At 40.8% G+C, this 10,988-nt stretch overlaps 1 protein-coding gene across 1 annotated transcript; it reads right to left on the bottom strand.

The window, feature by feature from the left end:
• Positions 1-6,759: 6,759 nt before the first annotated feature.
• LOC126698314 (probable alkaline/neutral invertase F) lies at positions 6,760-10,709 on the bottom strand. The gene is made up of 4 exons (XM_050395461.1): positions 9,747-10,709; positions 8,596-9,033; positions 7,629-8,187; positions 6,760-7,171 (listed from the first exon to the last, which is right to left on the bottom strand). The coding sequence occupies exons 1-4, from the start codon at positions 10,590-10,592 to the stop codon at positions 6,873-6,875; spliced, it is 2,142 nt and encodes a 713-aa protein (XP_050251418.1). The 5' UTR covers positions 10,593-10,709; the 3' UTR covers positions 6,760-6,872.
• Between the last annotated feature and the right edge of the window lie 279 nt (positions 10,710-10,988).

The following is a 10,988-nucleotide window of genomic DNA, read 5'->3' as shown; positions in this document are numbered from 1 at the left end:
CCAGGCAAACGGACAAACGGAAGTGACGAACCGGACGCTGCTCAAGATTATCAAAACCAGGCTGGACAATGCGAAGGGTGCCTGACCAGAAGAATTACCTAATGTCCTATGGGCTTACAAAATCACAGTCAGAACCCCGACAGGAGAGACCCCCTTCAGGCTTACCTATGGCACGAAAGCAGTAATCCCAGTAGAAGTGGGGGTAACGGGCATCAGACGAGGAACGTTCAGCGAAGGACTTAATGACGATGAACTGTGACTCAACCTGGACTTTCTGGACGAAGTAAGAGACAACGCATCCAGCAAGATGACAAAGTATCAGAAAAAGATGGCCGAGTACTACAATAAAAGGGTTAAACTCAGACGATTGGACATAGGAGACCTCGTCCTGGGCAAGACCACCACAGCAACTAAAGACCCTACCCAACGAAAGCTAGGTCCCACATAGAAAGGACCTTACCGAGTCATTCATTACTCAAGACAAGGAAGTTACCACCTGGAAACCATGGATGGATAAAGGCTCCCTCGACCATAGAACATTGAGCATTTAAAAAAGTACCACCAATAAATGTAATAGACGAATGCATTCATTCTTGAATTTAATAAAAGAATTATTCCTCTGATGTCTTTGTGCAAGCAGGTCTAATAAATCGTAAGGCATACAAAAACTAAGTAACAAGATTCCGCCTCGACGGATGTGAGTTACTGACGACAACCCCAACGGGTATGAGACATACTAAAGTAACAAGATTCCGCTTCGAGGGATGTGAGTTACTGACGACAACCCCAACGGGTATAAGACATACTAAAGTAACAAGATTCCGCCTCGACGGATGTGAGTTACTGACGACAACCCCAACAGGTATGAGACATACTAAGGTAACAAGATTCCGCCTTGACGGATGTAAGTTACTGACGGCCCTTATAATGGGTACAAAGGCTATAAAAGCTAAGTGATAAAATTCCGCTAAGACGGATGTAAGTCACTAATGCAGTCTAAGTGACAAGATTCCGCTTTGACGGATGTAAGTCACCCCAGGCACAATCCTTTAGCAGGTGCAAGTGACAAGATCTCATCTAACGAAGTCACACAAAAAGAAGGGAAAAAGAAAAGGGACAAGAACCTTGCAACAAATTAAAACAACACTCAGACTGCACCCAAGCTCGTCAAAACAATCAAGGAACAAATCATAGACGAATAAAAGAGCGCAAAGTGCAAAATATAGACGATTGAAAATTAGCCAAAACATCTGTTAAACAAGTAAGTATGCTTCATTGAAAACCCATCATTAAAAGCCCATAAACACTAGGCCACAAGCATTGTTTTCAAAATAAGAGTCAAGCGTCAGCAACAGCATCTTCACCAGTAGGTGCGTCAGTAGCAGGCTCAGGGGCATCACCATCTGGTGCAGAAGACTGAGCAGCTTCGTTCATGGCCATCTCCTTATCCACCTCCTCTAGGTCTAGACTCTCCATGTCGACCCTAGCAGGATGCTTGACCAGATACCTCCTAAGAAGCTCGAAGCCTTTGAAGTACCAACTGAAGAGTACGGTATTGTACTCGTCAGCGGTCTGGAAAGCCTCCATAGATCTGGCAACAATGGTTATAAGTTTCTCCTTCGCGGAAAGAAGCTGCTCATCCTTCTCCTGAGTCAACTTGCGCTCCATCCGGAGGTCGTCACCCAGTGTCTTGACCTTCTCCAAAGCCTCCATTCGGGATGTCAGAGACGCCACCTTAGCCTCTTGAGTGAGTTATTTGGAGGTAATATGTAAGCTCTCCCCTAACACCTGGAAGAAATCATAGAGTCGTTAGTAAAAAAAAAAAAAAAAAAAAAAAAAAAAAAAAAAAAAAAAAAAAAAAAAAGAGGAAGAAGAACACCCTACCTGGACGAGCTTGTGGACATGACGAGACGCGACCTCGTTCAGTGACATGTCGGAAAGAGCCCTCAAATCCACTGGAGTGACAACCTCGTGAGCCCTGTCCACGGCCAGCCTCTCATCATCCCATATTGTGGACGAACGGGTATCAACCTTCTCCTTCTCCTTGCCAGTCACATGTGGCCTTTTGGAGCCTAGAGTAGGGATCTCCTCTATTGACGCGGTTGGAGAGGCCGTCCTCATCGTCTCAGTAGCAGAAGCTATGGGAGGGACGGAGCTAAGAGGATTGGGGGCAGGGCCCTTCCCGGTCACACGCACGGTTTTCTTCCCCAGGTTGGACAGCGGTTTGTCCTTTTTGGACCTCATCTTCGCATACATGTCTTTGTTAAATTTGGTCGTCATCTCTGCAAGAGGAAAACGTTTCACAGGAATACCTAAGTGTACATGAAAAGAATCAACACTGACGAGGATAATACTTACTTTTTTTGCCCTCAATACCGATTTGGTGAAGAACGTAAGGAGACAGGTCAGGACCGAGGTTGTAGAAAGCGAGGGTCCGGGGATCGACCAGGTCGTCCCAGTTCTCGATCGTCTCAGCGTACTCGATTGTGGTTTGCATGCGCTCCTTGTGCCTGCTCTTGAGCTTAGGCCGTCTCTTAACTGTACCAAATAAGAAATAAAGGAGTTAGCAATACTAAAGCCTTAGAGGTGACAAAATTAAAACGATGGGGAGAAATACTGACACACCTAAGGTCGGGGTTCCCCACCGACGAAGCAACCTCGAGATATCGCCCCAAATACTGCTGGATTAAGTCTCGAAATCATCCCCAGACACAAAGAAAAAGCGCGACTTCCAATATCTGAAGGACGAAGGTAAACCCTTGACAATCCTCGCTCTTCTCTCCCAAGGGACTAACTCATAATACCCACACTCCTTGGACTCTTTCAAACGGTATAGATAGGTGAGTTCACCCATCTTGATCATATCTCCGTTGGAGGCCAACCATATTTGCATACAGTTGATCACGATCCTCTATGAGTTGGGCATGAGCTGCCCTGGAGCAATACCAAAATGAGCTAAAAGTTCCATCAGGAACGGGTGGACGGGGAGCCTAAGCCCGCAAGAGAAGCTTGACTCATAAAAACACACTTCACCCGGAAAAAAGTGGCAGGCCCTATCTTCGTCCTTGGGTAGACGGACACGAACCCGCGCCGGAAACTGGAACCTATCCTTGAATCTATTCACAGTTTTGGCGTCCAAACCACACGCCTCCCTGAGGGCATAAAAAGCCCTAACCTCCCGAGGAGCAGAGACGGCTGTGTCCCCTTCCACTGGGTTGCCATTAGACAACAACCTAGTCTCGAGATCGCTAGACCTAACCTCAGACATCACTTCTCTCCTTACTAAACCCTCGAACCAATTAAGCGATTGATGAAGCAAAGGCAGCAATTTGCCCAAATCCACACTTAGACAATTGCCCTCAAAGACAAAATTTTCCAAAAACGGGAAAACACCCAAAGACCCCCCTAGGCGCACAAAGAGAAAGGAGATCGATGGGCAAGCTATCCTAACCTCCAAGTTATCAACCATGGAAATATAGAAAACAGAGGGCAAAGAAAGACAACACAAGCTAAATCCCCAGAAAATCAAAGACCGACAAAGAAAAGGAAGAAAAGAAAAAGAGAATCAGAAACTACACTACAGTAAGATAAAAGGAAAAGATAAGGAAAAGACCAGTAAGGAAAAACATACCTCCAATGGCGAAACACCAAGGCACAACACAACGGTTTGAAGAAGAAGGAAGTCTCGAGAAAAACGCTCGGAGTACCGTTTGGGAGTTTTTGTTTTGCTTTCTGAAAAGTAAAAGAAATTAGAAGAGGAGAAGTTTTAAACTTAGGCCAAAAATTGATTGGAAAACCAACGAGAAACCCAAGAGTCATGCCCTTAATTCCACGGATCCGCACGCGCCACGTGGCCACGTTGCGTGAAGCGCCGCCCCTAAGCATTAACTTCGGAACAGAACCCCAAGAGTCACAGACAGCTCAAGAAAACTTTTCATCTTCCGTGATCGTCATGACACGTCACAGATGACCACAGAACCTAGGGGGCAACTGATGGGAATGACGAGATTACATCCCACAGACAAAGCTAACACTAATGACGTAGAGAGCATCCATGACGAAGTCGCCACTGAATAACGAAGAAACCAGTCATTATTGACGAAGGCAGGGGAGTCATTCAATGCAGTCAATCAATGACCTGGGCAGTTACCAAATCAACCAAGCAGACCGTTGGGAGTCTCTTAAAAGTCCCATTATTGGATCAGAGGCGTTACCTGGGAAAGCATTAACAACCACAACGGCTAGCCCCCAAAGCCACAGGTATAAAGTCTTCACACAGTCAACAGAAGGTAAGGATATACATTCACACTCTAAGAGAGCACTCTGGTTTCTTATATTGTTTTTCATTTCATAAGGTGTTTCCATTATTCTGACTTTGGCATCAGAGGCGTTGTGGCAGGCACCACACTGGTGACCCTTATAGAGCATACACTCATGCCAACAAGGGATTCCATCTGCTCACTTCTACTGACGAGCTCGTGCTTCATCAACTGATATGGCGAATTTGCATGAAATGAAAGTAGAATAAATGCCTATCAAAAAAAGAAAAAGAAAAAGAAGTAGAATAAATGACATAATAAAAATCATGATCTATCTTTTCTTATTAACATCATGAACATCTAGCGAGTGAAAGAAGACAAAATTAAGAAACGACTGATTTGTAGCCATTGCGCAAGTGACTATGACATTTGACATTTCACAAGTGGGGTGTGAGATGTTTAAGCACTGGAGTCTTAACTTCCTAAAGTCCTACCCAACAACAAACGCCATGATGATAATTACTGCTAGCGAATTTTTGGTTAGGAAAGGAGGACTCAGGCCTAATTCAAAGCACAAAGTAATGCTCATCAATCGTATCGGTAACAGTTTGTATTTGCAATGCATCAAGCAATGATATACACTTATAACAGTTTGTTTTAAAAGTACTCATCAATTGTAGAAAATAATATCTCATTCCAAAGCTTGGGGAAAACATATCCGGTTCTAGGCCAGATACTAACACTAACTGAATCTAGAAAATTTCTAAATGAAACCTAGTCAAACGCGAACATTAATGAGTTATTCTACTAGCTATTTATTGTTTGATTAACTAACTAACCAACTCCTTCAAACTTCTTGGGCTTGATTTAGACAATCTGCAGACTAACTAAGTACCCGTTTGGATTCAAATGATTGTGGCGTTTGCGTTTTTGTTCTGCGTTTTTCTCTTTTTTTTTTTTTTTTCTTTTTTTTTTTTTTTTTTTTTTTCCCACAATGGTTGATCAGTCAACTGTGAACAGTGCACCCGTGCACTATTTACGGGTCCCACAAATTACATTTTTCATCAACTTTTTCATTAAAAATGGGTCCCACAGCACTATTTACACATTTAAAAATTATTTCGCTACAGTGTTTTCAGTTTTAGTTTTCAATTTCAACAAAAATAAGCTCAATCCAAACGGACCCTAAATATCAGCCAGCATGTGACACCAAGTTAATGTCAATTGCAACAACAGAGAGCCTCTTGTTAGCCACAAAAATCATGAAGTACTAGCAATTATGCCATAAATCTCCTACAACTCTGTTAGCTCAAAATGATCTTAAATTATGCTTATATTCAAAGCGATTCGTTTGGATTCAGGAGGCATAAGAAATGGCCTAATAGGATTAATAGAGCATAGAACATTGTTGTGCACTTAGAAGGCAAGAAGTTAAGCTGTACAGAGCGAAGGAAACTAACTGATTTTAGCTTGAAAATCCATTGCAGACATTCCCCAATCCAAAACAGAAAACCAAAAAAGAAAGAAAGAAGAAAATTAATCTGGTCATTCCTTCTTTACATGCAAATCTATGGCCATTTGAAACATAAATGATTCCAAAACAAATCCAAGAATTATCCGCTAGTAGTCAACTTTGAGTCGTACCTCACAAATATGAGGCATAAAAAAGGACAAAGTTTTGCTCCAAGCCTCCAATCAATTACATGTTGATCTATAAACCATTCATGTGTATTATTTAAACAAGTCACATAACTCATTAAACAGACCATGTAGTATGTTGGAGAAATTTTTCTCAAAACCAGTTTGGACTTTGGAGATTAACTTTCCTTAAAAAATAGGTAGATCTTCTAATTGCATACTACATCTATATTGGATGATCATGAATTTTTCTAAATCATCTGGAATATTATACACAGATATGTTAGATTTTGTCAATTCTGAATAGCAAGACAAAAGTTCTGATTGCAGAATCCAGTTTAATGGTCTACAACCTACAAGGTGCCTGATTTTTAGGGCCCAAAACTGAGTCATATTTTAGATATATTTGTCCAAAAAATAGAGAATGGAATGTATCTAAGAAAAATAAAGGCCATATTAATTTGAAGTATTAATTTAAATTATGGTATCATTTCACAACCAATGTCATAATCGTGGATATTCACATATTGGGGTTCAGCTGTATCAAGCACACATTCTGACATTCTCTGAACTAGTAAAGAGCGATATCTTTGTTCCTATATCATAAGTATGTTTAGTTAGCTAAAGGTTTAAGAAAAGGCTTGGTCATAATTTATTTAGCTAAGATTTAGAGAAATGGATTGGGTATAATTTTCGTAACTTTTTTTATTCCTCCTTTAATACCCAAATTATTAAATCAACAGAAAAAGAACAAAGCATTTCTACCCAAAGAATGAAACTTTAAGATCATATCCAACAAGTAATAGCAACTAATCAAGGAAACTATTTCCAATTTTCAGCAAATGGACAGTTTCAGCCACCATTCACAAAAAATAGAAGATAATGGGGATTCTGAGATACTATCCACCCATAACTAAAGTTATACATTTGTGATAACCGTATACCTGTTATTGCAATTCAACCTTAATCTCATCTCTATGGTGGAAATGAAGCAGAGCGCGTAAGCCTTGGATTGGCTATCCTCTTATCCTCTTCAAGAGATATCATAACGAGATTGGAAGGGTTCTCAATCATCATTTTAGCAATCAGGTAGCCAGAAATGCTCCATGTCTGGTACTTCCTGGCTTGCTTTCCAATGTAACGCCCAGTCTTACCATCATAATACTCTGGCCAGCCATCCTTGGAAAGCCGTTGCTCTACCAGATCAATTGCCCGCTTTGCGATTTGAGGCCTTCCAGTCTTGATGCATGCTGCTGTAAGTAGCCACAGCAGAACTACAAAAACATTCCCGACCACCAAATCAGCACAAAACTTGTTACACAATATGAATAGATATTTCTTGTTTATCAAAATGCAGTTTATTTCTTAGCTGATGGTTTCTAAATTGATGCGTTGTCTTTGAATGGCCTAAACAACAAGGAAATACTGCCTCCAAAGTGTTAAGAAGTTAAATGCCATATATCTAAACCAAAAAGGCCAGACATATCAAATGCTGTTTTAAGTCACAACAAGGAAACATTCATTGAAGATTGTTATGAGTAGTTGATTACATAAAATCCATTCATGATGTTTATTTACTAGAAAGACTACAAAGTAACACAGCATGAGATCAGAATCTAAGATACAGTAAGGTTCCAAAGTGTTTGTTTATCTGAAACATTATTTTTAAATAACATAAATACCAAGCAGCAATGCAATTTACATTCTGAGCTTTATGTTCACGATTTTCACCTGGCCAAGAGCCACCATTATGGTAACTCCACCGTGTATTCTTTGGATCAAAACCAGTCACAGTCCTCCAGTCATGTCCCTCCAGTGCTGGGTAAACAATCTTCAAAGGCATCTCCCCAACCAAGTCCTCCCAGCGCTCCTCAACAAGATCCATTATCGCTGTAGCCTGTGCACCTGTGGCTAGACAGCTCAAAATGGCGATGCAATTCCCGAGTAAGAACCATCGGAAGTCCATTCGAGCTGGGCTGACATTGCCAATCAAATACCCTCCTCTCAAGGGCATGAAATCAAACACCCAATCAGGGATAGACTCTGGGATGACATTAAATTTATTGACAGCAGTGTGGGAGTACTCCTCAGTTTTGTACCGGTATATTTTATTTAACTGTGTAAAGTCGAGCCAGTAGTACTGCTGTATGTGAAAGCTGAGAGCTGTGATCCGCTTATCAATTCGCTCAATCAATTCCTTACCACCACGCTCTGGTTTCAGCATCTGCCTTGCACATCTTAGTGCAAAATAAAAGAGGGCTTGGATCTCAATTGGATATCCATATATTCCCTGTTTCAAAGGCATTTCAAAGTGTTGTCATTCAAAAGTAACTGAAAATGTAAAACCCATATATTGAATGGGGTCCTAGGAAGGCTAGAACCAAGCACAAGAACATCCTCTAGTGCCAGTGTTACTTTTCTTGGAACCCAAACTATTGCTACCACTAACTGCTGAACATCAACATAGAGAAATGGACACAACCAGTTAGGCCCAAACGTGAAAGATAGAAATCTATGATATCATTGCTTCTAAGCCATATCGAGTGAACTGTCAAAACTCACTATTCACAGATGGTGAAAAATTGACTAGATATGATAACTTTATTAGCATCAAATTGTTTTAATTGATACTTAAAAACCTATCATACAAATACTACTCTGGAAACTATTAAAAATGATTGGAAAGCAAAAGACTCACCATCCTCCTGTCAATCATGCTACACCCATCTGCACATAGAAGTGTTGGGAAAGTGTCAAAGCCGTCCGAGAGGCAAAGATTGAGTATTAATTTCATTCCCCTCTGTACCTCAGGAAGCTCCGCCAGTGCGTAATCACGTGTACACTTGGTATATGATCTTAAAAGTATAATCCACCAGAACCCAGAATCAAGTGGTGCAACTCTTCCAATTGCACTCCCACCAAAATCCGCAATCAAAGTTTCCTTCAGACGGTGTGAGTCAAAGAGAACTTTAAAACTTGCAGGCATGACACCTTCTCCAAGAGTAAAGTTGTCAATCCTCTTCTCCCAACCTTGGAGGTGGAGGGTCTTTAAAAGGAAATTTTTTACAATTTCAGGTTCTGGGGGGTCTTTCATCAGGCAGGCCAAGCCACTAGGAAAAAAATCTCTCACGAAAACCTGCAAGCAAGTTCAGATGAATAATATTTTTTTGGGCCAATTGGAGGTAGGCAAATCAGGGATTGTTAGTGTTACTGAAACACTTTGTACGTACAACAGTCTAAGCATTATAAATGTGATCTAATTGGGCCATTAGGATAATACAACTGCAGTAGATGCAAAGTGTCATATAGAAGACACAATGATATACCAAGTGATCATCCAAGATGGGTCTAGCCGTCTAGGCACCTTGTCACTCTCATTCCATTATTAATGGTAACAGAGAAGTAGTGAAAAAGCTTCTCAAAGTCATTAGAGTCTGATTTATAGGTTCTCCAAAAAAGAGTTCATTGAACAGTCCATATATTCAAATAATTTTTATCAGCAAACAAATTAAGTTGCAAATTAACATATTTGATCCACTACAAATGAACCACGTCAGAATTGTGGCACAAAAGTCATGTCCCTAAATCTTCTGTTCCAAAAATTGGGTTGCATTCATTCACTAATGCTCAGTCAGATATTACTCTATTAGCCGATTACAAAAGTGCAGATATCATAAATCATCATTTCAAGAACAATACACACCTAATTAATAATAATAATAATAATAATATCACTTAGAAACAGAGGAAACTACTGTATTGCATATTTTTTTTTTTTTTTTTTTACATAAAATCAAGATAATGCTTCAAATTCTCAAGAAACTCCAAGAAAAGAAGTATTTATTGTACCTGATTGTAGTTCAAAGTCTCAGCGCTTGGATCCATAGCTGCGAGTGTTCCGACCTCCTTTCCTTTATAGTAGACGTAAGACTTTTTGAGCAGCTCCCAAGCCTCTTCCACCATGGCATTGCTCTCTCCATTACCACCAGCACCGTTGGATCTGAACATCGGTGAATTGTCTATCTGATCAAAGCTCTCAAGGCTCATGCCAACACTCGGACACGACTTCAGCGTCATGAGCTTCGGCATGCTTGGAATCTCTGACACTGACACAGACACGTTCTCATTGCACTTCATCCTCACACTCTTCTTTGGCTTCGGTGTCAGAGCCTCTCCTTTCTCCGAAGAATCCGACGGTTTTTCCAGAGACTCCTCTTCTTCTTTTGACTCCAAGCTTCCTTCGGAAATTGAAATTAGAGATTTCTCTTCGGATTCTTTCTGTTTCTCTTTTGATTCCAAGCTTCCTTTCTCTGAAATTAGAGATGTCTCTTCAGATTTTGGACTTGCATTTTTTGATGAGCCAGAAGGTTTGTCCAAATATAGATAAATCTCTATATAATCTGGCGATTTCTCGATCGCTTTTGAACCTTCCTTATTCAGAGGATCTGAATCTTTCTCAGGCGAGCTTGACTCATTTTCAGTTGCCGAAACCGAACTGTCCTTGTATTGAAGATCAAGCAACCATTCCGCGACCTCAGCTTCTCGGACCGAGAGCTCGTTCGCTCCGGCCGGTGACTCTGCTTGCAAAATTTCCGACGAGGTTCCAAAGAGAATTCCGATTTCGGAGTCATCGCTTGGCTCATCGTTTTTCAAAAGAGCGAAAAGTTGAGCGAGAGTCGGAGCCATTCTAGCCATTTTAGAGAGAGAAAATAGAGAGTTTTTAGAGTTCAGGAACAGGAAGCGAAAAAATCTAGAGAAACAGTGAAATACGATAGATTCTTGAGAGAGAGATAGAGAGAGAGTGTACGTACAGTACAGTTTATAGAGAAATTGGCTGCAAAGAGAGAGAGACAGAGAGAGAGACAGAGTGTGTACGTACAGTGCAGTTTATAGAGAAATTGGCTGCAAAGAGAGAGAGAGAGAGAGAGAGAGAGAGAGGTTGTTATACAAATGCTGGTTTGTTTTCGGTTTCAGTTTTGGCGGTTAGACTCTTAAGACTCTGAGCTTTGCACTTGAGTGAATAAATGGGGCTTACTTTTTACAAATATTTACGAAGATGCAATTAGGGTGCGCGGGATGCTAAGAATTACT

Source organism: Quercus robur, chromosome 9, assembly GCF_932294415.1.
Source record: "Quercus robur chromosome 9, dhQueRobu3.1, whole genome shotgun sequence".
In the NCBI taxonomy this organism is placed as follows: Eukaryota; Viridiplantae; Streptophyta; class Magnoliopsida; order Fagales; family Fagaceae; genus Quercus; species Quercus robur.
Note: the sequence above shows the minus strand (reverse complement) of the source record. Positions and strands in the feature narration are given on the sequence as shown.